Source organism: Chionomys nivalis, chromosome X (assembly GCF_950005125.1).
Source record: "Chionomys nivalis chromosome X, mChiNiv1.1, whole genome shotgun sequence".
NCBI classification, from domain to species: domain Eukaryota; kingdom Metazoa; phylum Chordata; class Mammalia; order Rodentia; family Cricetidae; genus Chionomys; species Chionomys nivalis.
In genome coordinates this window covers 20,841,252-20,868,092 of record NC_080112.1, presented here as the reverse complement: position 1 = coordinate 20,868,092, position 26,841 = coordinate 20,841,252, and the positions used below count along the sequence as shown (strand labels likewise).

Here is a 26,841-nt window from a genome sequence, read left to right as displayed (position 1 = left end):
CTGAGTCATCACTCCAGCCCCTTATAAAAACTTTTTGCTATGTCAGGTGTGGTGGTGCACACCTTTAGTCCCAGCACTTTGAAGGCAGAGGCAGGTGGATCCCTGAGTTCAAGGCCAGCCTGGTCTATATAGTGAGCTTCAGGACAGCTAGGACTACATAGAGAGACCCTGTCTAAAAACAAACAACCAAAACTTAAATATTATAAGATTCTAGCATTTATTTCTATTTTATGTGTATGTGTGTTTGTCTGAATGTATGCATTGTTTCATGTGTGTGAAGATGCTCATGGAAGCCAGAGGGTATCAGATCCCCTGGAATTAGAGTTATAGGTGGTTGTGAGCTACCTAGTATGGATGCTGGGGACTGAACCCAGGTCCTCTGCAAGAACAGCACGTGCTCTTAATTGCTGAGCCATCTCTCTAGCACCCACTTGCGCTTTCCTCTCTGGAATGTTCACATCTATTTATTTTGCAAACTCTGTTAGATTACTTTTCTTTTTTTTTGCTGATTGCACAAGTGCCTTGTGAGATACATAGCAGAAATCTTTTATATATTTGTATTCTTATGCATGTGCTTTTATTTCAAATACCTTTTCCAGTCACAATTTGTTCAAATTTTATATACAGTATCCTTTATCAAATAGAATTAGTTTATTTTTCTAAACTTTTCATTATTATAATTTTCTATATACAGAAAAATTAGAATAATGTACATCAATATGACCACTACCTGTAATCTACTATTAATATCTTAGTATGGATATTTTATCCATAAACTATTCACCTGTTCATTTCTAGTTTTTATTTATCCTTTTTGGTAGATTACTAAGTAAAGTGCAGATATTAATATGTTTTTCTCCTTACTGAGAAGCACATATTTTGGTTTGTCAAACCCAGTAACTTCACATAGAGTTTGATATCTTATTTAATAAATTCTTCCCATCCCTGCATCATAAAGATATTTTTATGTAACATTTTCAGGTAAAATTTTCAATGTAGTGGATATTTATCTTAGGTTTGCAGAAAAGGGGATCTTAACTTTCTTTTCTTTGCATACTAAGCTAGATCCTCATTTCTATGTATTGAATGATAATTTCTTTCTGCATTTATTTGCTAGCCTAACTCAGCCTCCTTTCTCTAGACACATGTGCACATGGAGTACAGACACACATAGATAGACACGCACACACCAGTCTATTCATTGATTCTGTTTTGTTCCATTGGCTAGTTCGTCTTTCATCAATAGTACATTGGATTAGCTATTAAGGGTTTATAATTTTTATAATTTTCTTTAATATTAGGTAAGATAAGTTACTCTGCATTTCTTGTTTCAGTTTTACAGTTCTTAAATTTTTAAAAATATGTATTATGTAATTAATTTAATTTGTATAAAATATTATTGCAGTTTAATTTGACATTGGATTGATTAATTTAGTGACATTGATATCTTTATAATGTTAAATCTTAGTATCCAAAGATCATAGTTTACCTCTCCTATTTATCCAGGTCTCTTCATGTCTCCATAGGATTAATTTTTCTAGAGATATCTATAGTTTAATTCCTAAGTACTTGATATATTATTGTAATTAGGGATGGTATTTTATTTCCTATTCTGCTTTGTAATTATTTGCTGATGTATTGAAAGTATTTTTTGTAGCAGGTAGGTAATATTCTAGTTTCTATAACTTATAGAACATTGAACTTTGAAACTGGGAAGATCTTAGTTTGAATTATGTTTTTGTTTATCATTGTGCATGTACATGCATGATATGTTAGGAGATGCACGTGCCACAGTGTGCATGTAGAAGTCAGAGAACAACTTCGTAGAGTTCATTTTCTTCTTCTACCTTTACATATGTTCCAGTATTGAACTAAGGCTGCCCAGGTTGCACAAGAAGCACCTTTATTGGCTGAGAAATCCTTCTGGCCTATTTTGGTTTTGGATACAGTTTTACTGTATAGTCCAGGTTAGCCTTCAACCTGGGTTGAGGCTAATCCCATAACTGGGATTACAATTATGGGCCACCACTCTCAGCCTTTGTCTTGGATAACTCACTTTAGCCTTTCAGAACATTTGTGGTTTTTTTCACTGTAAGTGGGCATAATAATTCTTCTCAGAGCCATTTGAGCATTTAAATGATGCAAACAAGGTCACTCATATAATGGATGCTCAATATAATGTATTGGTTGTCTAACTACCTTGAAAATCCTATTGGTGACCTACGAGATTTTTTTCTAAAAAGAATAATATGTACAGATTTAATCTTTCTCATCACTAACATGTTCCTGGGCCAACATTGTCCCATATAAAAGGCTAGAGAGATAACTCAGCAGTTAAGAGCACTGACTGCTCTTCCGAAGGACCCAGGTTCAATTCCCAGAACCCACATGGCAGCTCACAACTGTCTGTAACTCCATTTCCAGGGGATCCAATACCCTTGCACAGACATACATGAAGGCAAAAACACCAATGCAATATATATAAAATAAAAATAAATTAATCATTAAAAATTGTCCCATATTAACTCTGGAAGTGAACATTTTGTTTCCTTTAGTTACATTTATTTGTTTTATTATGTATGTGTATACACGTATCTGGGGTGTTCATCTGCCACAACTCACATGTAGAGGTCAGGACAGCTTGTAGAAGTGAGTTCTCTCCTTTCATCTGTGTGTCCTGTGGATGGAACTATGAAGTTTGGTGTCAAATGCCTTTATCCTAGGAGCCAGCCCAGCCAATTTTATCTTTGTTCTAAGGTATAGTAATAGCTTCTTTTCCCATTCATTGGTTGTGTTGTTTATGTGTCCAGGAGCTACAGCATCTAAAACAAAGACTGTGTTCAGATATTTTAATAAGGCCTATGAACTTGGGAAGAGAACCCTCTGCCTCCTGCTGAACTGTTTATTTTTAAGCACATTTCTGAAAATCAGTCAGCTGATTTTCTAGGGCACAACAGATCACGGAGCACCAAATAGTAAGGAAAATGTCATTTCTTTTCCAATTCGTTGTGTGGAAATACTCTGACGAAAGAAAGCATCTTAAAGTAGAAAGAGTTCATTTTAATTTACAGTTCAAACATACAGTCCATTCATGGTAGGGAGTTCAAAATCACCAGAGCTTGAAGTAGATAGTCACATTGTACCCATTGTATAGAAACAGCAACACAAGGCTGATGCTCAGCTAGCTTTCTCCCTTTTTTTCTTATGAATGCCCAGTCTTAGCTTATCTTGTTTCTTGCCAGCTTTTTATAAAAATTGTTTCTATTGAGCTACATATTTTCTCAATTGCCTTCCCTTCAACCCTCTCCCAAGGTCCCCGTGCTCCCAATTTACTCAGGAGATCTTGCTTTTTCTACTTCCCCTGTAGATTAGATCCATGTATATCTCTCTTAGGGTCCTCATTATTGTCTATGTTCTCTGGGATTGTGTATTGTAAACTGGTTTTCTTTGCTTAATATATAACAGCCACTTATGACTGAGAACTTATGATATTTGTCTTTCTGGGTCTGGGTTACCTCACTCAATATGATGTTTTCTAGCTCCATCTATTTACCTGCAAATTTCAAGACGTCATTATCTGCTGTGTAAATTATCTCCATTGTGTAAATGAATCATATTTTCCTTATCCATTCTACGGTCGAGGGGCATTTAGGTTGTTTTCAGTTTCTGGCTATGACAAACAATGCTTCTATGAACATAGTTGAGCACATGTCCTTGTGGTACAGTTGAGTATCCTTTGGGTATATATCCAAAAGTGGTATTACTGGGTCTTGAGGAAGGTTGTTTATTAATTTTCTGAGAAATCGCCATATTGATATCCAAAGGGGTTGTACCAATTTCCACTCCTACCAGCAATGCAGGAGTGTTCCCTTTCCCCACAACCTCTCCAGCATAAGTTGTCATCAGTGTTTTTGTTTTTTTGTTTTTTTTTAAATATTTATTTATTTATTATGTATACAATAGTCTATCTGTATGTATGTCTGCAGGCCAGAAGAGGGCACCAGACCTCATTATGTAGTTGCTGGGGATTGAACTCATGACCTTTGGAAGAGCAGGCAATGCTCTTAACCACTGAGCCATCTCTCCAGCCCTCATCAGTGTTTTTGATCTTGGCCATTCTTATAAATGTAAGATGGAATCTCAGAGTTGTTTTGATTTACATTTATCTGATGGCTAAGGATGATGAGCATTTCCTTAAGTGTCTTTTGGCAATTTTAGATTCCTCTGTTTAGAGTTCTCTGTTTAGGTCTGTACCCCATTTTTTAAATTGAATTATTCTTTTGATGACTAATTTCTTGAGTTCTTTGTATATTTTGGAGATCAGCCCTCTGTCCGATGTAGGGTTAGTAAAGATCTTTTCCCATTCTGTAGGTTGCCTTTTTTTTTTTTAGATTTTTATTTATTATGTATATAGGTTTCTTCCTTCATGTATCCTGCAGTACAGAAGAGGACACCAGATCTTATTACAGATGGTTGTGAGCCACCATGTGGTTGCTGGGAATTGAATTCAGGACCTCTGGAAGAGCAGCCAGTGCTCTATTCCTCTGAGCCATCTCTCCAGCCACCTGTAGGTTGCCTTTTTGTCTCATTAACTGTGTCCTTTGCTTTACAGAAGCTTCTCAGTTTCAGGAGGTCCCATTTATTAATTGTTTCTCTCAATGTCTGTGCTGCTGTGGTTATATTTAGGAAGTGGTCTCCTGTGCCAACATGTTCAAGTGTATTTCCCACTTTCTCTTCTCTGAGGTTCAGTGTAGCTGGCTTTATGTTGAGGTCTTTGACCATTTGGACTTGAGTTTTGTGCACAGTAACAGATATGGATCTATTTTCATTCTTCTATATGTTGATATCCAGTTATGCCAGCACTATTTGTTGAACATGATTTCTTTTTTCCATTTGATACTTTTTTTGCTTCTTTGTCAAAATCAGGTGCTCGTAGGTGTATGGACTGATATCCGGGTCTTCGGTTCAGTTCCATTCATCTTCCTGTCTGTTTTTATACCAATACCAGGCTGTTTTTCAGTACTGTAGCTCTGTAGTAGAGTTTGAAGTCAGGGATTGTGATGCCTCCAGAAGTTCTTTTATTGTGCAGGATTGTTTTGGCTATCCTGGGTTTCTTGCTTTTCCATATGAAGTTGAGTATTGTTCTTTTGAGGTCTGTAAAGAATTTTGCTGGAATTTTGCTGGGCATTGCATTGAATCTGTAGATTGCTTTTGGTAAGATTGCCATTTTTACTATGTTAATTCTGCCTACTCAAGAACGTGGGAGATCTTTCCATTTTCTGGTGTCTTCTTCAATTTCTTTCTTCAAGGATTTAAAGTTCTTGTCATACAAGTCTTTCACTTGTTTGTTTAGAATTATTCCAAGATGTTTTATGCTATTTGTGGCTATTGTAAGGGTGTTGTTTCTCTGATTTCTTTCCCAGTCCTTTTATCATCTGTGTACAGGAGGGCCACTGATATTTTTTATTTAATCTTGTATCCTGCTACATTACTGAAAGTGTTTATGAGTTGTAGAAGTTCCTTGGTAGAATTTTTGGGGTTGCTTACGTAAACTATCATATCATCAGCAAATAGTGAAAGTTTGACTTATTTTCCGATTTATATTCCCTTGATCTCCTTTTGTTGTCTTATTGCTCTAGCTAGGACCTCAAGAACTATATTGAATAGATACGGAGAGAGTGGACAACCTTGTCTTGTTCCTGCTTTCAGGGGAATCACTGGGAGTTTCTCTCCATTTCGTTTGATGTTGACTGTTGGCTTGCTTATATTATATTGCCTTAATTATGTTTAAGTATGTTCCTTGTATCCCTGCTGTCTCTAAGACTGTTATCATGAAGGGATGTTATATTTTGTTGAAGGCTTTTCCAGCGTCTAATGAGATGATCATGTCATTTTTTTTCAATTTGTTTATATGGTGAATTATATTGACAGATTTTTGTATGTTGAAGCATTCTTGCATCTCTGGGATGAAGCCAACTTGGTTATAGTGGATGATTTCTCTGATGTGTTCTTGGATGTGGTTTGCCAGTATATTATTGAGTATTTTTGCATCAATGTTCATGAGTGAGATTGGTCTGTAATTCTTTCTTAGTAATGTCTTTGTATGGTTTGGGCATCAGGGTAATTGTAGTCTTGTACAAAGAGTTTGGCAATGTTCCTTCTATTTCTATTGTGGGGAACAATTTGAGAAGTATTGGTATGAGATTGGTATTAGTTCTTCTTTAAAAATCTTGTAGAATTCTGCACTGAAACCACCTGGATCTGGACCTGCCCCCCCCCCTTTTTGGTTGGGAGACTTTTGATGACTGTTTCTATTTCTTTAGCAGTTATTGGTCTATTTAATTTGCTTATCTTGTCTTGATTTAATTTTGGTAAGTGATATCTATCCAGAAAATTGTTCATTTCCTTGAAGTTTTCCAATTTTGTGAAGTACAGGTTTTGGAATCATGACCTGATGATTCTCTAGATTTCCTCCCTGTCTGTTGTTATATCCCCCTTTTCATTTCTGATTTTGTTAATTTGGATCGTCTCTTGCTTCCCTTTGGTTAGTTTAGATAAAGGTTTGTCTATTCTGTTGATTTTTCTCAAAGAACTAACTTTTTGTCTCATTGTAGCTTTCTCCTTTTTATACAGTACAGGACCCAGCTCAGGGAATAGTGCCACCCATAGTGGGTAGTTCTTCCCACCTCAATTCACCTAATTAAGATAATCTCTCCATCTTAATTCTAGATCTCATCAAGTTGACAATTGAGATCAATTATCACAGTAAACAAGTCAGATAGTCTTACAGACAACCCTAGTAATAGCAATGACAAATGACACCACACTGTCGCACACTCAACGGGACAACTAGAAAGATTGCATTCCTTAAAAACTCAAATTAAGAAACAGTATCTGAAAGCCAAATTGCCTTGTATTAATCAGTACCCCAAAGTTTATTATGTCCTCAAGAACAGGTAGTATTCTATTTCCTACCATGTGCCTTTATTGAGGATGATGTTTCTAATCCTTATAATCGTACCAAATAGCAGGTCTGACATATATTGACTCATAAATGAGGAAACCAGCTGAGACAGCAGCAACTAACAGTAATGATATAGCAAGACACAATATTTAGAGTGTTTAAAGCCCCATTTTTCTGAGTAGTAATTCCTGTTTCTTTAAGAGGATAAAAGAGTTCAGTGCAGTTTTGGACTAGTGAGATGGCTCATAAAAGTCCATGTCATCAAGCCTTACGAGTGGATCTTGTTCCCTGGAACCTACATGATAGGAGGTAAGGAGGTGAGAATTAACTCCTGCAAGTTGTTCTCTGATCACACACATAATGCACATGCAGGCACACACACACACAATTAAAACAGTAAGAAATATTCTTAGAACAATTAATATAGAACCTGACTGAAATTTTTGAAAAATTAACTTTAAATGAAGATTAAGCTTAAATGTGATATACCAATATCAAGTAAAACTCTGTCTGAACATAGAACTATAGCCTCCTTGAATACCAGGAGTCTGTACTTCTTAATTACTTCATATAATTATAATTAAAAGATACCTCCCATGGAAATATAGTAATACTGAAAAATTGTGACTGAAATATATGTTCATAAAGTTGTTCGTAGTGCTAGAAGAAGAATCTTTTAGGAAAGCGTGTTTTAGAAAAGGTATACATTTGTATATGTAATAGTCATCACTGAGAAGGGATACTGAAAACCTGTCAGAGTTTTGAGGTAGAGTCTAGCCTTGCTGAATATGGAGAGGCATGCATTAATACCATATCCTTTCTAGCAAAAGTTTATCCAAATCTAAACCATTGCCCAAAGTTCACATGATGGCGCACAACCATCTGTAACTCCAGTTCCAGGGGATCCAAAGCCCTCTTCTGACCTCCACAGGGAGTAAACATGTATTTGGCACACAGACATACATACAAAACATGCACACACATAAGTAAATATGAAAGTTTTCAACTTAACTAGTGAAAACTAGAAAACAAAACATCACTAAATATTTCTTCTGTATGTCCTAATGACATACCGCAAATAGAAAAAACATTTATTTCATGAAATCTGCAGGGCCAGCAAGATGGCTCAGCATCTAAAGGCATCTGCCAGCAAACTTGATAACCTCTGTTTAAACTGAAGACCCACATGGTGGAAAGAAAGAACTGACACCCACAAGCTGACTCCCTCTGACTTCCACACACGCACCACACACACATGTACATACACACACACTACAAGTTCAGAAGATTTTTTAAAATATTTATTTATTTATTAATTATGTATACAATATTCTGTCTGTGTGTATGTCTGCAGACCAGAAGAGGGCACCAAACCTCATTACAGATGGTCGTGAGCCACCATGTGGTTGCCGGGAATTGAACTCAGGACCTTTGGAAGAGCAGGCAATGCTCTTAACCACTGAGTCATCTGTCCAGCCCAGTTCAGAACATTTTTAAAAATTTGTAAAAATAGATTCTACTAAAAGAAGATTTTAGTGGCTGGCATAGGGGCTTCTTCTTCTAGAGAGGCCTCATGGAAACAAAGGATTAGTTGCATTTTACTTGATCAGAAAAGTGATTAACATCATAGGCGGCCCCAGAAGCCATTTCTTCCCGCAGTCACACTGCGATAATACTTAGGGATAACTAGACATGTGCTCTTGAGGTGAGCAGCTTCTGCCAGGAAGGATAGAAGAAGGACAATAGAAGAAGCCAGCAAACTCTTACAGACATGAGGCGTATTGTGAAAGCTTCGGCCGGTGACTTCACTATTGTGTTCAGATGACTGACTAGCTGACATCAACGACCTTGGTCCTACTGGTGAAATCTACAAACAGTACTCTAGAAAGGGTGTTCCTGCTACTGCTGCCTTTCAGGTTGTGGCTTTGCTCAATGGAAGTTGTGTTAATTTAAGCATAAAGCAGTGCAAGAAACTCTCTTAAAACAGTGGGGCTATAATTGGGTCCAGTGTTGCTTACTGTTTAAACTAGCATTATCATTATGTTCTTAAAACATGTTAATTTTAAAGGTGATGCTGGTGAGTGTCAGTTCAACTAAAATATCCGAAGTTATTATTGAAATGTTATATAACAGGAATAGTTGAGCATGAAATAGAGACAATGAATCTAGTTACTGATATACTATAAATTACATTTATATACATTTATCTTGCTAGATGTGGGAGAAGAGACTATTACATAGTTAATCAAATACATAAAAATAGAGGGAAATAATGTGCAGGGAAGTTGAGTTACTGTTTTGTGATACAATGAAGAGTTCAGCTACTCCACTTAAATGCTATTAACTTAGTAATATGAAATAGTTGTCAAGCAAGTTAAGTGATTCTTGTTTTCCTTGAAGAAATAAAAATATGTAAATCTGCACACTAGTGAAGGTGAAGGAATTAGTACTGAATTCTACATAGATGATAGCTTTTCTAACGGAAGTAGACAGGTAGCTTCAACAAAAAAGAAAGTCGAAATCTGCTCAAGGCATCAATAGTCTGTAGTTTGAGTCAAGATCACTCCCTTACCCTCACCTCTATTAAAGCGGGTCTATTTCAAGCAGGAATAGCCGAGAAGACAGGGATTCCTTCTCCCAGCTCCTATTCTTGGGCTGTTATTTTACCCTGGAAAGGGAAGGCTGCCATTTGTCATCAATCCCATCCCTGTGTCCAGGTAAGTGTGCCCAAGAGGATTATTGACCTCAACCCCACTCATAACAGGGCAGAATCTCTAATCCGGTGCTTCTCAACCTTCCCAGTGCTACATACAACCCTTGAATACAGTTCCTCATGTTGTGGTGGTCCCCGGCCATAAAACTAATTTCATTGCTACTTCATAACTGTGATCTTGCCACTGTTATGAAGTGTAATAAAAATGTGTGATTTGCACGATATCTGATATGCAACCCCTGTGAAAGACCCACAGATTGAGAACCTCTGCTCGAATCCAAGCGAAGCCAATTGATGATAAATGAGGCTCTAATTGTTTCCTAGTAGCACATATGTTGGAAGGAGTCTTCACAGTGGGAGGGGTAAGCTGCACATGTCAAGGCTGCCAACACCGCTGTAGCCTTATCTTCAGTGCCACCTGTAGAACAGAAGCAGTACATATCATATTGGGAAAGCATCCCGAGTTCTAGGAAAACCGTTAGAAGAGCTTTGCTGGGGGTAGGGCAAGCCATAATGGGGGTGTGCTGGCTAGTTTTATATCACCTTGCCTCAAGCTAGAGTTATCTGAAAGGAGGGAACTTCAACTGAGAGCAGTGCCTCCATAGATCCAGCTGTAAGGTATTTTCTTAATTAATGATGGATGGGGGAAGGGTCCAGCGTATTATGGGCGGTACCGTCCTTGGGCTGTCTGTCCTGGGTGCTTTAAGAGAGCAGGCTGAGCAAACCACAATGAGCAATCCCATAAGCCACACTCCTCCGTGGCCTGTACATCAGCTCCTTCTTCCAGGATCCTGCCCTGCTCGAGTTCTTATGCTGATTTCCTTCGATGATGAGCAGTGCTGTGGAAGTGTGAGCTGAATAAGCCCTCTCCTCCCCAAGTTGCTTTGGTCATGGTGTTCCATCCCAGCAGTAGTGACTCGAAAGAAGAAAGGGGTGGTGGCACAAACTGATGTTATTAGAACAAGATGTGGAAACCTTTGTACCTCCAAGTATCTGGAAAGCAGTGAGGATCTTAATAAGCAGTTAGGAGGCTGGTAGCTAACTGACACAGTAAAGGGACAGACGATCCAGACTTTCTATACCTAGAGCCATGGAAAGAATCAGCCTTTTCTTGTCTTCCTGGGACCAGCGTTAACTTGCGAACAGGAAAATTGTGAGTATGCACTAGATCAGGAAAGGATAGAGGGCAAACTTCAAGTCATTCACCAAAGACCCATACCCTCACTCAGACACAAGTCATATGCTCAGATCCATCAATGAACGAACAACACATGCTTCTGTGGCAAAAGGCCTGAAATAGCACCTCTGACCCAACAGAGCCCGAGAATAACTCCTAAGAAGCTAAGGTTAAAACTAAAATCAAATGTATCCTTTTAGTCTGTGTGACTCTTAAGGCCATGCCTTCTTAGACGTGACTTGAAAGAGACCCACAAGCTCCCTGTCCCTTGCTGAATGTGGGGCTGAACTGTGTAACCTCCTTAAACCCTAATAGAAATCTTACTCCTGAAATGTATTAAATCCTAAAAGGTAAAAACCTAACTGGCTGAGAAGACTTAAGCACATTCTTTAACCAATCAGTGACTTGCTTACCATGAGTGACAAGTTAGGGTAAAAACAAAAGCAATCTTTCAGCAGACATCAGATGCTGCATTATGCATGGAAAGTGGACTGACTCAACAAGAGAACAGCTGACTACTAATGCCGACCATTCCTGATCAATCTGCAGGTCTCCTAAAGCCATGCTAAGAAACACAAGTATGAAGAATGGATGAGGAAAATGTGGTACATTTACACAATGGAGTACTACACAGCAGAAAAAATGACATCTTGACTTTTGCAGGACAATGGATGGAGCTAGAAAACATTATTTTGAGTGGGGTAACCCAGACACAGAAAGACAGTTATCACATGTACTCACTCATAGGTGGTTTTTAAACATAAAGCAAAGAAAACCAGCCTACAAACCACAATCCCAGAGAACTTAGACAACAATGTGAACACTAAGAGAGACTACATAGATCTAATCTACATGGGAAGTAGAAAGTAGAAAAAGACAAGATCTCCTGAGTCAATTGGGAGCATGGGGACCTTGGGAGAGGGTTGGAGGGGAGGGGAGAGGCAGGGAGGGGAGCAGAGAAAAATGTAGAGCTCAATAAAAATAATAAAAAAGAAAAGAAGATAGAAATTGAAAAAGAAACACAAGTATGTGTCAGTAAACAGTAAATAATTCATGCTTTTAAAAGAGACTAGACACAAGCAGGGTAGTGGTGGTGCACGCCTTTGATCCCAGCACTCAGGAGGCAGAGGCAGGCTGAGTTTGACTCTATCTGGAAGTAACTAAAACCCACATGGCTAGATGCACTTGTGATGGATTTTTTTTCCTAATTAAATCATTTGAAATGGGAAGACCCACTTCTAATCTGGGTCTTTTAAGGTGGGAAGATCCACCTTTAATCTGGGCCACACCTTCTGCTGACAGCCTATATAAAGGACACAGGAGCAAGGCAGTGGTGGTGCATGCCTGTGAATCACAATGAGGACTCACAGCAAGATAGGCCCAAGGATGAGGTCATGGCACCTTTGTCGTGTGGGTATCCAGCAGCCACCTAATAGAAGAGAATTAGTGCCTGGTGCTCTAAACCTAGCCAGCCACCTGTGGCTGGTGAGGACATAGGATGCAGTAGAATCTCTAACTGCATTCTAAATACCTGTCAGAGGCAGTGTCCCATAAAGTGAAAGAAGAGAAACTAACTCTTTGACCCAAAGTGGGCCTGACTTGTTCCGAAGAGTTCTAATCTCTTTTGATCTGGTCTCTTAAACAAAGGTTGTCCCCTTTATTATTGAAGAACACAGAAGTTATTTGTCTTAATTTTTTTTTTTTTTTTTGGTTTTTCAAGACAGAGTTTCCTCTGTGTAGTTTTGGAGCCTGTCCTGGAACTCACTCTGTAGCTCAGACTAGCCTTGAACTCACAGAGATCCACCTGCCTCTGCCTCGGAGTGCGGGGATTAAAGGTGTGCGCCACCACCCAGCTGTCTTAATCTTTTATAGGAGTCTCACAAGAAGGAAATTGTTGTGCTCTCCCTGTTGATGCAGAACAATACAAAAAGCTAAACAGATATTGTCGATTTATACCCACATGTTGTTTTCAACATTTCTTTTTTGGTGGGATGATGTTGATTTCAATACCTTGTGATCTACACAAATGATCTTAGGCCTAGCCATCACATCTTACACAAACATACATTGTTCTGAGTCAGGGGCATGAATAAGTCATAAAATAATAGAAAATATGCTACATTGAGGAGACTAAAACATAATAAGATTGATTACATTGTTTTTCTTAAAGTTCAGTTAATTTGAATCAGGCTGTGTGCACAGAAATTAAGCAGAATGAGTCCATAATTCTATCTGGTCTCAAAGCATATTATTAACTGGGCTGCAGATTGAGTGAAAATTTGGTTTGTAATATTTCTAGAAAACTCATTTTAATACTGGTTTTTGTATCCACAGACAACTGTAGCTCTTGTCCCTCATCAAAGAAGCTTCTTTTTGCAGCAGATGGAGACCATTATAGAAAACCACAAAAGATCAGACTGCCCAAACAACCAAGCATAGGGTGCCCATTGCCACTGACATGTCTATAATATGAATACTACACCTAAGGTTCAGGAAACATTACAGAAGACGGGGTAGAAAGATTGTAAGAGCCAGAAGAACAGAATGACTGCCATAAGATTATATTTTATATATTTGACAGGAAAGCTGCACCCATGGAATCTCAACCCTAAAGTCACATAAACAAGACCTGTACAATTACAATACCAGTTAGCATGCCAACGTTGATGGGGGAAATGTTACAAGGCTTCAACCCTAGATGAAGAGCTGCAGGCTATTAATGGGTGCTGAGAGAAGGAAAATCATGGATTAACCCCCCGATAGGTCATCCGATTCCAAGGGTCATCCCTAAACACATACATATGTCTGTGACAATAATAATTACAGAAGAGGTTAATAATTTAGAGGGAGTGGGAGACGACACAGGAGGAGCAATGGGAGAGGGAGACATAGAAATGTCAGTATATTATCATATCAATAATAACATTAAATTTGCATTCAAATTAGAAATCCACCCAAAATGCAGAAATTGTCATATTAAGTAAGGAAACAAGATGCAAGTATATGCTGCTTAGGGGAGGCACACTTTGGATTACACAGCACAAGTGAGGACTGGAGAGATGATTGAGCAGTTAACTAACAGCATTTCTAGAGAAGTCAAGTTTGAGTTCCAGGACCCACAGGGCAGCTCAGAATACAAGTGGACATTAAGTAGGCATGGGTTTGGAGAGATGGCTCGGCAATTAAGAGCACTGGCTCTTCTTGCAGAGAATCTTGAGTTTCGTCTTATGTCACCTGTAACTTCAGTTCCAGGGGATCCAAAGCCCTCTTCTGACCTCTCAGGGCACCTGCACCCATGTGGCACACACTCACACAGGTAGACACACACATGTAAACAAAAGTAAAATTTAAAGCAGGCAGTGGTGGCCCACGCCTTTGATCCCAGCACTCAGGAGGCAAAGGCAGTCAGATCTCTGTGAGTTCGAGGCCAGCCTGGTCTACAAGAGCTAGTTCCAGGACAGAGTCCATAGCTACAGAGAAACCCTGTCTCGAAAAACCGAAAAAAAAAAATTGAAACTCAGCACATTGCTAGTCCTGGATGTGTGGGCAGCTAAGGAAGGAGAGCAACCTGAACTTGGTAGGTAACTGCCATCCATCCATCCATCCATCCATCCATCCATCCATCCATCCATCCATCCATCAGAAGCCGTGGAGCAAGGGTAGAATTCAGCACTAATGCAGTTACCTGATATGTGTAAGGTCCTGCATCTCCCTAGTACTGTAAAGCCAAAGTCAGAAAGAAGGAAACGGGAAGTCTGTATTAGCTATAAATGAAATAAGGATACAAAAAGAATAACGTTAAATGTTACACAGTTCGGTTCAGGTATTTTAGTAGGATATATTCATTTATATAAGGGGTCTCATTGTTATTTTCATGCATACTGTATTTTGGTCATATTCCCAATACTCTCTCTTGTGATCCCCCTGCCCTGACTAAAAACACAAAAAATAAAAAATAACTGTTGATCAAGAAACAAAAAGGAAAGTATCAAATAACTAAAATTAAGAATGATAAAGTGTGGGAATAATATGCCAACAAATTAAGTGAGAGATAAAATTGACAAATAATTTAATCCAAGAAGAAATGTAAATTCTGAGCAAATATATAGCAAGGACTCAAAGTACTAATTAAAATCTACCCATAAAGTAAATACCAGACCCAAACAAATTCATATTATAACCTCCGGTTCGTCAATTTTCCTGCAATGACAGAATTTTATTCTTCCAGGCTGAATCCTACTGCACTGTATAAATAACACATTGGTTGCTACCTAAACTGATCCAGAACTTGATCTGTGGACATAGTTGCTGGGAATGTGAACATGCACATTGTCTCCTCTCCTTTACTTTAACGCATTCCTATCATCTGTACTGCTGTTTCACTGGGCTGTCGGCTTCCTATTCAGAAAATTGTCCCCTGTGCCAGCATCTTGAAGTGTTTCTCCTGTTTTCTACATGTCGTTTAGAAGTTTCAGTTTTATGTTAAGACCTTTGGTCCAATATAGAATAAGAATGAGCCAGTTTCATGCTTCTACATGGGGTTACTTAGTTTTCTAAGTACCATTTATTAAAATGTCTCTGGCTTCCAGTGTAATATTCTTATCACCTTCGCCAAGATTTCAAACTTCTAACAATTTGAAGTATGCATATGGTTCCCTAGTTCCACCCCTTTGCTATACATGCTGTTTTGTGCCAATACCATGGCTTTGGTTATTAACTACGGCTCTGTAGTATAATTTGAATTTGGGTATTATGATAACATTAGAAGTACTTTTTCTATTTGGGGTCATTTCTGCTTCCATATGATTTTGAGGATTATTTTCTAATTCTGTAAATAGAAGTTTTGGTATTTTGATGGGGGATTGCATTGAATATGTAGATGAATTTCATTAGTATGGTAACCTGAACAATATTACCTCATCCATGAACAGGGAAGACATCTTTTGTCATCTTTCTTTGGGGTGTTATAATTACCATCATAAGGTCCTTTCATCTATTCCAGTGGTTCTCAACCTATGAGTCATGACCCCTGTGGGGATCGCATATTTGATATCCTGCATATCACATATTTTCATTATGATTTTAACAGCGAAATTACAGTTATGAAGTAACGTTGAAGATAATCTCATGGTTGGGGTCACCACAATATGAGAAAACGAATTAATGGGTCTCAGCATTAGGAAATTTGTGTACCACTGATCAGTTAGATTCATTATTAGGTGTGATTTTGTTTTGTTTTTGAGGTTATTTTAAGCTAAATTATGTTTTATTTTTTTCTCTACAAGTTAATTTTGCATCAGTATTAGGAAATCTGATTTTTTTAAACTCTGATTTTCATATTCTGTCACTTTGCTAAAATTGTTTATCAGATCTGATGGATTCTCTAGGATGTTTCAAGTATGAATCATACCCTTGAAAACAGGGACAACTTGACTTTCCCTTCTATATTTATAGTTCTTTTGTTTCTGTCTCTTGCTTTAATACTCTGAGGACTCCAAGCAGCTTGTTGAAGAAAAGTGATAATAATAGATCCTACATCATTCAGTCAGAATGCTTATAATTTAAAAGACCATAACAAATATTTCAAAATGTTGAAAAACTACAGGAGGTATACTACTTTGGAGGCTACTTTGCCATTTTCTTATTTTAAATGAAAGGTTGTTGTTTAAAACAAATCAGAGAAACAAATAAAAAAACACGGCTTTGCACACAGTAGGAAATGCTTTACCAGTGAGGTACATTTCCATCTGGTTTCCATTCTCTTAAGAATTTTTTTCAAAAGTGTGTGTATGTGTGTGTCTTTGTCTGTCTGTATGAGTATATGTCATGTGTTTGCAGATCCTGTGGTGAAGGCCAGAAGAGGGCATCATCTCCTGGAGCTGGAGTTACAGGTGGTTGTGAGCTACCTGATGTAGGTGCTAGGAACTGGACTTGGGTCCTCTGGAAGAGCCACAAACATTCTTAACCACTGAGCCATCTCTTCAGCCCCAAATTTATTATTTTCTCAAAAGATGAAACATGTATATATCAGATGACTCATTCATTTCACTCCTAGCTATCACTCCAAGAGCACTGAAAAGATATGCCCACAGAAAGACTTGAATATTAATGGAAGTATTAATCATAATAGCCAGAAAGCTCAAAGAACCTAATAATCTATCAACTGGTAAGTGGATAAACGTACTGAGGTATGTCCATCAAAAAAAATTATGTAGCAGTTAAGTCAAACTACTTATAAGAGGCCACGTCATGAACCAACCTTAAAACCATTATATTAAGGGGCTGGTCAATTAAAGAATGTATGCATGCGAGGACCTGGGTTCAACCTCCAGCACTTTCAAATAATTATTATGCTAAATGTTCATGAAAAAAGCTGAAGAGTCATAAGTAGATGGAAAATTTGTGGACTATAAAAATTAATTATAAAGATGGCATTCTTGCTGGGTGGTGGTGGTGCACACCTTTAATCCCAGCACCCAGGAGGTAGAGGCAGGCGGATCTCTGTGAGTTTGATCCAGCCTGGTCTACATACTGAATTTCAGGACAGCCAGGGCTACACAGAGAAATCCTGTCTCAAAAGAAAAAATATATATACTGTCATTCTCCCCAGTGTTCTACCACTTGGTCCCAACTTTTTACATTTTTCTGAATCAGACTGAACTTGAAAGTTTGGAATCAGAACAAATTTGTTCATGTTACTTAAAATTAAAAGTAGAAGTGATGTGCCAGCGATGATGGCACATAGCTTTAGTCCCAGCAACCGGGAGGCACAGGCAGGCCAATCTTTAAGTTTGAGACTAGTCCCATCTACAGTTTGAGATCTAGGACAGCCAGGGATACTCAGAGAAACCCTGTCTCAACAAAAAGTAGAAGTGGTGTGAAAGAAAGGACATCAATTATTTAAATTAGTATGTTATTGACTTGGCAAATAAACACAAAATTAATAGGCTAGTAAGAAATCTTTGTATATATGTTTGAGAATTTAGAATCTTAAAAATGTTTCATCAATAAAAAGAACTGTGCTATGTACTAATGCTGAGTGCTTTTACATGCATGTGAGCTTCCAAAGTATATATTCTTTGTCACTATATTCTATACAAATGAAGGTCCTAGCAATGTGTCTATAATATCACAGGAATTTACTATATATGAATAAATTATAGTTTACCATATAAACTATAGTAGAATATATAATACTGGTGTGCGTTATGTATAGTTATATTATAGTAAAGATGCTGTCTTGTCACTGAAAACAAAAAAGTTCCTTGGGAAATAAAATAATATAGGCTTTATTGTTTTTTATTTTATCTATTTTTATTTTATTTTCTGTGTATGAGTATTTTTGCCTGCATTTATGTCTATTCACTACATGCATGCAGTGCCCACAAAGGTCAAAAGAAGGCACTGAATCATTTGCAACTGGAAGTACAGATGGTTGTTAGCCACCATGTAGGTGCTGGGAACCAAATCAAGTCCTCCACAAGAGCAATAAGGGCTCTTTACCACTGAGCCAACTCTCTAACCTCCATGATACAGTTTTGCCAGAGAAAATCTTCAGTGCAATCATAAGGTTTGGAAAATAGCACATGATGAATAACCTTAAATATTGGTAAATTTAATAAATTATAATTATTATTTTCTGCTATCCTGTTTCTGATCCTTGCACTCCATTGATTTATTAGTCCCTACACTGTATCTCTTAATTTATTCAACACTAGTTGAATAGCAACAGTGATTAAAAAATGAAGGTTAACCTATGCTGACAGTGATTTATTTGTCCAGCAAATATTTATTTATTTATTTTTTAAATATTTATTTATTTATGTATACAGTGTTCTGTCTGTGTGTATGTCTGCAGGCCAGAAAAGGGCACCAGACCTTATTACAGATGGTTGTGAGCCACCATGTGGTTGCCGGGACCTTTAGAAGAGCAGGCAATGCTCTTAACCACTGAGCCATCTCTCCAGCCCCGCCCCCAGCAAATATTTATTGAGCACCTATGATGCTGTACTTTATACTAAGGCTAGAGAGAGATTTGAGATTAGCACTGCAGTATGAATCAACCAAGCAAAAGCTCTAATCTCTAATAAAGGAAGTTAATTCTTCCTTTGTGGAGACCTCTTTGATTCTCCAGGTACATTTAGTCAGCACTGAGAACAATCTGTAGGATCACGCCCTTTCTATGAGCTCACCTCTCTCACACTTGACTCCTTCAGGTCATTTTTCTTTTCTAAAATTCAAGGTGTATGTAATTCAAAGAATTCTACTTTGGATGTTTTCTTTTGGTTAAGTATTTGTTGTTGATTGTTTTGCTTTTTGTTTGTCATTTGTTTTAGCATGACCTGTTGATACATTATTCTTCCAATAAATGTTTGTGAATGCCCATTCTATGCCAAGCACCTAACGTTCATAATAATTGAAGAATTATAAACCAAGATCATCAAGAGCACACAAGGCCCTAGACCTCCTGGTAACTCACATAGGCACTTAAATAAATTGTCTTTTGGAAAATCAGTAAAGCACTTGAACCTCATTCTGCTAATCACACAGTCTGTAATTTTAAATGTCTTTTATTTATACTTTTCATGGTACTTTTGATGGTAACATTTGAAATCTCCCAATATAAATGAACTTGTTGTTCCTTTTCTTCCTTTTTTCTTTTCATTTGCCAACAAAGTAGAATAAAAGGCTTAAAAATAGAAGCTTAAATAAAGCTAAATCAAGAAATTATAAAAATAGCCTTCAAGATAAAAAAGTATTAGTAAAAAGAACACTATGAAAGGTACAAGCTATGAATTATGTGGTAAATTATATAGTATCAGAAAGTATAAAATAGGTTATAAAGTATGAATACAATTTCCCAAGTGAACAAAGCATGAGCAGGAAAGAGGGTAGGAAGTGCTCTAGGCAAAGGGAAGTTTGTGGGGTGCAGAGTCCCCGCCTACATATCCTGAGTTGCTAAACGAAGTCACAGGATTTGTTGTCTTTCCTGCCACTCCAGAATCATTGTGAAATTCAAAGGAATACTATTGTGAGCTTGAAGAAAAAATATTGTTGGACAGGATGTTTATACTGTTTGTTCATTTTGGTTTGTTTTTTTTTCCCTATAGGAAGGACAGTAGCTCAGAGAGGTTTCTAGATTCCATGCCAGATTGTGGCTGTAGTAATTGGACTAGAGTCCCCAGGAATACACCCCATGTGTTGTTCCAGCCACCCCTTGCTTTAAAGCAAGTTTCCAAAGTCTTGCACTACTTTAGAAGTTACGCTTGTTCATTGTCATGTGGGCCTTCACGGAACTAAGTACGTATTATACAGATATATTTGCAGGTCTGTTTTATCTCTACATTCTCAGTATCTATAAGACACAATCAGTTTGTGAACAATCAATTTAAACACTCATGAATAGGTACCTAATTTGTAGATTTCCTATTTATTTATTATTTTGGTTTTATCGAGACCAGGTTCCTCCATGTAACCATGGCTGACCTGGAGCTTGCATTGTAATCTGTCCTGGCCTCCAGCTCAGACATCCACCTGCCTCTGCACCCTGAATACTGGGATTAAAGGTGTGCACCACCACCACCCCGCCCTACAGATCCTAGCTTTAAAAATGGTACCATGACATCCAGTTATCCTCACAAGCCAGAGTTCGTAAGTGTGTGGCCAAAGGTTGGAAGTAACCAAAGCATTTGCCTAACATACATGTAGTCCTGGATTCCATCCCTAGCACTGTGCCAAAAAATTCCTATGACCAGACCTTGTGGAGTTATACACTGATAGTGCTTAGCTTCATCCCCAAACAACTTCATTTCCACTGATACATTGTTTAGTCCCTTCAGTCACCTCTCAACTGATACGCATGTCATCATCACTCTCCTACTAACAATCCTTAAATATCTTCCTACAATTTGGGGGCAAAAAATGCGCATTTTTTAATCTTATTTGGAGACTCTGATGTGGCCTACTTTATAATTTCACCCACTATCATTCAGCAATATCAAGCCAGGAGCATCTTGCCAAATCATGCCTCCGTAATACACTTTGCTAGAAGATCTTCGAGCATCTTATTCCTAGCTTGTGTCTCGATAACTAGACAATTCTCTTGAAACTCTGTTCCTACTGAGTTTTTCAGGGTGACTTCTTTGACTACCAGGACTCTTCTGTGTTCTCATAGAACCCTGTGTAGTTTTGTTTTTTTTTTTGTAACACACTGTACTGTCAGTGCTGTTCATGGCTATCTCCTCTACCACTCAGATTTGAAATAATTATAATTATAAATTAGCCCAGAGTTTGGTTCCTGATAAGTTTGTGGGGATTTTGTGTGTGCATGTTTGTGTGTTTGTTTTATAGTTTGGGGAATTGATTCCAGAGCCTTGTGCATACCAGGCAAGCTCTTTATTACTGAGCTACATCTCCAGTCCTTGGTGGTGTTGTTTTTGATAGTGTCTTGCTATGAAGCCTAGGCTATCCTGGAACTCTAGCCTTCTGCCTTTTTCTCCTAAATAATAGGATTACGGGTGTGAGCTAAAATGCTTGCCACCATTTTAGGTTCTTAATAAGTGTATGTGACATAAATGGCAATTGTGATCAAATAATGATGTTTTTGTGTCTAGATACATGGTTCAATGGCCTGGTGGCCGAATCCTGCATCGCCATGAACTTGACACCTTCCTTGCACAGGCTGTCTCTGCCCAGCTTTATGAACCAGATCAGCTTCAAGAACTCAAGGTGATTTATTCCACCTTCATTTAATTTTTTCTGCTGTTTAGGTTTTTCTTTCTTTTTTTCTTTTTTTTTGAAACAGGGTCTCAGGGTGGGCCTAAACTCTCTATGTAAGTAAAGATGACCTTATGACCTTACACTCCTGATCCTTTTGCTTCTACTTACCAAGTGCTGAGATTATAGGTGTGTGCCTTTTCTTTCAAAAGCTCAATCTTCAACTTTACATCTTTTCTTTTGGAGCTAGGGAAAAGAATAATTCTACAGGTAAATGTTATATTTCCCTTAGCCAAATAGATACTTCTATTAATGAAACCAAGAGATGCTGCTGTATTACCCCACCCATAATGATGAATGAGAAGACACAGAAAAGATAGAGATTTTGCAGGGTTTGGAAACCATGGTAAGGTTTCTATCACTTAGAAGGTATGTTGCAGGGACTTACCTTAGTGTCCCTACTTGTCATTGAGTAAATGTCTACTTCCTACTACTTAATTTGTATTTATTTGTTTATTTAGTGTGTGAGTATAGGCATGCATATACTACAGTATACATGTAGGGGTCACATGACAGCTCTCAGTAGTCAGTCCTCTCCTGCCACCTTGAAAGATCCAGGGATCAAATTCATGTGATCAGTCCTGTGTTCAAGTTCCTCTACCTACTGAACCATCTCATTACTGGCGCCTCCCCAGTACCAAGAACTGAAAGCAATAGAAGATAGTAGTATAGTAGGTAGACCTTGTGCTTCAGTCTTAGCATTAGTACCTCCTGTCTGTATGATACTGTCTAGGTTACTTTTCTGACCTTCTCTCTCTCTCTTTTTTTTAACTAATGGAACTGTAAGGATAATGTGTAAAATAATGTATGTAAAACAGAACAGTCTCTTGTATATTTGTGTATTTTAAATATTCCATGCTCCAGTGCTAGAGAGATGGCTCAGACATTAGGAGCACTGGCTGCTCTTCTAGAGGTCCTGAATTCAATTCCCTGCAACCACATAGTGGCTCACCACATCTCTAGTGGGATCTGCTGCCCTCTTCTGGCATAAAGTAGTACATGCAGATAGAACATAAATCTATAAAGCCTGGTTTCTTGGGAAGAAGTGGGAATTTGGATTAGTATTTTTTTAAAGTAATAAAATAAAATAATAATTTAAGAAAATAAGTCTATAAAAAGATAGATAGATAGATAGATAGATAGATAGATAGATAGATAGATAGATAAACTATACAACATAAATACTAGTTATTAATGCAAGATACCATTCCCCTGGTTTTAGTAGCTATGTTTCTTTGAGGCTGTATTTATTACTTTTCTCACTGGTATGACAGTCAACTTATTGAGGGAAACATTTGTTTTAGCTCAGTTTGAGGGTACAGTCTGTCATGGCCGTGAAGTCAGGGTAGCAGGAGCCTAAAGAGTTGGTCACATTGTATGCACACTGAGAGATGATTTGATGTTCAACTTGTTTTCTTCCTTTTACTCACTCCAGTACCCCAGGCCTAGGATAAAGTTGATCAAATCCAATAAGACTTATAAAATTAAAGCAGATATGGTAGCATGCACCTATTACAGTTCCAGCTTCTCCTCTAGCTGAGTAGGGAGGGGAGTATCCTAGTTTACAAAATATATGAATCGTGATAAGTGATCAGTGCCAACTTGGGGCAGGAAAGGATTTATTTTGGCTTATACTTATAATACATCACTGAGGGAAGCCAGGGTGGAACTCAAGGCAGGAACCTGGAGGCAGCTGCTGAAGCAGAGGCTAGGGAATGCTACTTACTGGCTTGCACTCATGGCTTGCTTATACATCAATCATTAATCAAGGAAATGCCCTAAGACTCCCCTACAGGCCAATCTGATAAAGACAACTTCTTAATTGAAGTTCCTTCTTCTCAGATTGTAGAAGGAGCAGCGGGCTGCATTCCTGCCGCCCAGCTCCCGGCCGCCTGGCTAGTTTATGCCCTGAAATAACAACACACAAGTTCTATTCATTTAAACACTGCTTGGCCCATTAGCTCTAGCCTCTTACTGGCTAACTCTCACATCTTGATTAACCCATTTCTATTAATGTGTGTAGCACCATGAGGTGGTGACTTACCAGGAAGATTCTAGCCTACATCCATCTTGGGTCGGAGCTTCATCACATCTGACCCACTTCCCTTCTTCCCAGAATTCTGTTCTGTCTATTCCACCCACCTAAGGGCTGGCCTATCAAATAGGCCAAGGCAGTTTCTTTATTAACCAATGAAATTAACTCCTCCATCACTTCCCCTTTTTCTGCTTAAACAAGAAAGAAAGGCTTTAACTTTAACATAGTAAAATCACATATAACAAAACAGTTATCAGCCGGGCGGTGGTGGCGCACGCCTTTAATCCCAGAACTTGGGAGGCAGAGGCAGGCAGATCTCTGTGAGTTCGAGACCAGCCTGGTCTACAAGAGCTAGTTCCAGGACAGGCTCCAAAACCACAGAGAAACCCTGTCTCGAAAAACCAAAAAAAAAAAAAAAACAAACAAACAAAAAAACAAAACAATTATCAAGCAAGAATTACAATTACAATATTTATATCTACTTTATCTTTTATCATAACTAAGGAAAACAATAAATATCTATCTATTCTTCAACTCCATCAAAGACTCCAGAAGGATATAATATTACCTAAGTAAACAAGAAGTAAGAAACTTCCAAAACTCTAGAAGTGACAGAGATATCTCGCTGCTGGACAGTCACCCAAAGTTCTTTTGTACCGCTGGGGCATCCATCTTTGCCCTTCAGGCCCATAGTATCCAGAGACATTTCCATGAAGCAGAAAATTTCAAAGGCAGTTCAGTCACTATCTGCTGTGTCCTGCAGAATGTCTCGCAGACTCTTTCATAAGTCAGGAACCCCGAAAGACCATCTCACCTTTAGGCAAGTTCAGCAGTACTCTTTCTGTACTTTGTGTCCAGTTCATGCATCAGTCCAGGCAAGAGCAGTTTCTTGCCCAAATGGCTAACCAACTCCTTAAGGAACCTCTTCAATGCCTATCTTCCTTTTGAAGTAGATTGGTGCTGCCAGGAGCAGACGTGTCTCATTGTCATGAAAAGCCCTAAGTTATTAAAACATTAAATGTCATATTCTGTAGTCTTTGAAAGATATGAAGAATGCCTATCTAAAATATATCTATGCACATCTAGAAAATCTAACTAACATGACTACAAGCTTGACTATTATAGATGATATTCTATTAACAGCCTATATACATTACATTTTTAAATGAACTACACAATCACAATACCTTAATCAAGCCGGTCGGTGGTGGTGCACACCTTTAATCCCAGCACTTGGGAGGCAGAGGCAGGCAGATCTCTGTGAGTTCGAGACCAGCCTGGTCTACAAGAGCTAGAAATCCTGTCTCGAAAAAGCAAAAAAAAAAAAAAAAACTTAATCAAGATCAGAAATACATATACATATAACAAAATTGACCTTAAACTTGTATCAATAAACCAAGATTTATATCAATGCAAATTATTCATATCTATATCATATCCCCCTTTAAATGTAAAAGAACATTTATAAACAATATTTGGGAATATGGGCACAGTTATTTCTCTCCAAACTGCTTCGTGCTGAATGGGGGCGCTGTTGTTCAGGTCTTTCATGGTATAACCTGTCTGCTAGGTTCATCTCAATTGGCAGTTGAAAGAAATAATTTTCTGAAGGTGTTCACGGCAACCTTTCAGGAGGCCGTGGTCTATCATACCATATTGGGATAGAAGCAATCCACAGGGTCTCATCCTCTGTGAAAACAAAAGAAGAAACTCCTTTCCAAAGCATCATGTCCTTAGATCCAAATTTTGAAATCAAGGTATTTTCAAAATATCTATTATAAATTAGTTCAGCAGTATTTATAAACAAATATCTTTTAGCAGCTGTTGCTCTTTCCTCAGCATTCAAACAATTCAAAGAGAGCATAATAGCATACAGTATCAAGATTCTCTTTGTATTTTCCATCTTTGTGTGGCTTTATTTTAACCTCTATTTCGTTTATTTTTACTTTTATTATTTTTTTGGAGGGGAGACAGGTTCTCTGTATATATTTGTCCTGGAATAACTCTGTAGACCAGGCTGTCCTTGAACTCTCAGGGATCCGTCTGTCTCTGCCTCCCAGGCATTGGGATTAAAGGTGTGTCCTGCCACACCTTTAAGTCACAGAGGTCAATCTACCTCTGCCTCCCAGGTGTTGGGATTAAAGGTGTGTACCACCACACCCAACTACTCCCTTTTTTTCTTTACTTTAAGAACTTTAACTTTTTTTATTTTTCAAGCCTGCATATATTTTTAAACACACTGTAAACCATTTAGAGGTTTTTTTTCATCTTTGAATCTCTCTTTACTGTATATCTCTCTTTTTCTGACCACATGAGTCTTTAAGGAGAGGATTAAAGCTGTGGCTTTGATGGCTGGATCGAGCCCATTCCTTAGCTTTCCAGCCTCATGGTGGAGGTACCAGCTGTAGCCATGTTTATTGCCACAAGTCTATGGCGTTTCAAGGTCACTGCCAGCAAGCAAGCTGCAACAGTATGTCCACAGACAACACTCAAATCCTCTCTCTGTAGCCGGCCCTCCTGCCTCAAACAGTCAGAGTTTGCCCTGGCAGGACAGCCCAGAATGCCAGCATTTTAAAGCAGCTTTTTCCCTGCTATGGCTGAAAACCGAAAAGCATGCATTCAGCTTTTCATCAACACTGTTTAAGTGTTTTGTGGCAGGACCTCTTAAAAGAGCTGCACGTTTTTGCAGCTAAAGCTGAGTCAAGAAGACTCTCTTAGATGAGAGTGCTTGCTTGCCTCTAGCAAGCAGAGCAGACCCGAGAAATTGCTGCTACCAAGAAAACATGCTTTACTCTATTCTTTCCCAAGCTTTCTCAGGCTTTCTGTGGATTCAGTCATCCATGTCTGGGCACCATTTGTAGAAGGAACAGCAGGCTGCATTCCTGCTGCCCGGCTCCCCGCCACCCAGCTAGCTTATGCCCCGAAACAACAACACACAAGTTCTATTTGTTTAAACACTGCTTGGCCCATTAGCTCTAGCCTCTTACTGGCTAACTCTCACATCTTGATTAACCCATTTCTATTAATGTGTGTAGCACCACGAGGTGGTGACTTACCAAGAAGATTCTAGCCTACGTCCATCTTGGGTAGGAGCTTCATCGCGTCTGACCCACTTCTCTTCTTCCCAGAATTCTGTTCTGTCTATTCCACCCACCTAAGGGCTGGCTTATCAAATG

At 38.3% G+C, this 26,841-nt stretch overlaps 1 protein-coding gene across 3 annotated transcripts in view; it reads left to right on the top strand.

Moving 5' to 3' along the window:
* Positions 1-26,841, top strand: part of Fam120c (family with sequence similarity 120 member C) — a 172,704-nt gene that overhangs the window by 87,107 nt on the left and 58,756 nt on the right. For all 3 annotated transcript variants that reach the window (XM_057759232.1, XM_057759231.1, XM_057759234.1), the window contains exon 11: positions 21,468-21,582. In XM_057759232.1, the coding sequence (XP_057615215.1) occupies positions 21,468-21,582 (115 nt within the window). The remainder of the gene's footprint in view (positions 1-21,467; positions 21,583-26,841) is intronic.